Here is a 1,680-nt window from a genome sequence, read left to right on the forward strand (position 1 = left end):
CTTATATCCAGTCTCTAGTTCAAATAACTGCAAACTCTTAAAGTATGAAAAGTCTCAATCTTCAGGCAAATGAGGCATGTGAGTCCAGCTTGACAGTTTCTCTGAGTTGTTTCAGTACCTGTACCCTTTCCAGACACAACAACAACAGTAGACTACCAACTAATAGTGCAACTACCTTTCCGGACATTATTGTGGCTCTCTCCAGGAACTCTTGGTAGCATATGGCTTTTCTGACACGATCCTCCAGTATCTCTTTTCGTGCCAGCAGGGTGTCATTCTCTGCCTTTAGCTTCAGAATCTCCAGTTCTTTCAGTCTGATTTGAGCTCTCTCTGCTTCTGCTTTCTTTAAGGCACGCAACCGTCTGGCATCATTTTCCTTAATTAAGGGAGATAAAAAACAAAAAAAGTGTTACCTACAAGTCATTTTACACATTAGCCGTGTATCCATATCTATTTAGTTGTTTCAGAATGCTGCATTACCTGCAAAAACTTGTTATATTTCAGTATGGATTTCTTCAGTTTCTCCTCTTCTTTCTTAATGTTTTCGTCTCTCTCTCTTAAATTCTCCCGCTTCATCTGCATCTCCTGACAACAACACACACAAGACAAAGCGAGAAAACCTTATTTAACTGGAACAGCTAAAAAGCATTTTTTTAAATATGTAAATAAAAAAATAAAAACGTAAATGGCTGAAACGTGATTTTCACCACCTCTTTCTGAGATTCCAGAGCACAGGTCACACTCGCGCACTCCTCGCGCGCCTCCACAAGTGTCATAACGCTTGTACTCGAATCCGCCAAATCCTTCTGCGCGACCTTATTTCTGAAATTTTGAACAATCTCTAAATAGATGGAATTCACTCTGAGCCATCTCTATGCGCCCAAACAATGCTTATGCAACAGTTATTTGCACTTGAGCGACTTCTATGAATCTCTGAAACCAAATCTCAATGGCCATAACGACGGCACATTGATGGTTCTAGAAAAACACTGTTCGAGCTGAAGTGGTTGATAGTGAAATGATATAGCCTGTACTTACAATTTGAGTCGTTCTTCGAAAACTGACCGGAAGTAAGCCTCCAAATTCAAACTCATCTTTTCAGAATCAGCCCCACAAACGCTCCGCGCACTGTCGACAAACTTTCTGCGTTTCCACAGCAACAAAAAAGGGAAAGCGCTTTTCTCTGTTGCCCTCCAGTGGCAGAATAAATTACATTTCCTTTATTTCTTAAATTACTAAAACTGCTGTTTTTCGGTGTTCAATATTTCAAGTCGAGATTAGACGTTAGGCCGTTTTAAACAAACGCCACAAAAAGACCTTTCAGTTTATTGTGGTGTTGATGATTAATGCTGCATGATGATGATGATGATGATTATATTAAACATGATAGCTTTTAATTAATACTTGAAACAAGTGTAACACCGATAACTGTGCAAACTTCATAATTATTATTATTATCATTATCATTATAAATCCATCAGAAGGATTTTTGGTGTATGGATCAGCAGTAGGCTACATTATCATCTTCATTTCCTACGCACTGAAGCGCTATCAAATGCACGCTATAAAGATTTATGAGGCATTTCTACAGAGAAGTCTGTTAAATGTCATCTCCGCTTCAGATCATGCCAAAATGCACTTTGTTTTCTACATCATTAGAATTTAATATGTTTTTTTTTT

General features: G+C 38.2%; 1 protein-coding gene across 1 annotated transcript; it reads right to left on the bottom strand.

Moving 5' to 3' along the window:
* Positions 1–61: 61 nt before the first annotated feature.
* Positions 62–1,116, bottom strand: LOC107578638 (coiled-coil domain-containing protein 42 homolog). Its single transcript, XM_016264580.1, has 4 exons — positions 1,039–1,116; positions 711–822; positions 481–585; positions 62–376 (listed from the first exon to the last, which is right to left on the bottom strand). The coding sequence occupies exons 1-4, from the start codon at positions 1,092–1,094 to the stop codon at positions 62–64; spliced, it is 588 nt and encodes a 195-aa protein (XP_016120066.1). The 5' UTR covers positions 1,095–1,116.
* Positions 1,117–1,680: the final 564 nt, after the last annotated feature.

This window comes from Sinocyclocheilus grahami, unplaced genomic scaffold, assembly GCF_001515645.1.
Source record: "Sinocyclocheilus grahami isolate Dianchi unplaced genomic scaffold, SAMN03320097.WGS_v1.1 scaffold11256.1, whole genome shotgun sequence".
NCBI classification, from domain to species: Eukaryota; Metazoa; Chordata; class Actinopteri; order Cypriniformes; family Cyprinidae; genus Sinocyclocheilus; species Sinocyclocheilus grahami.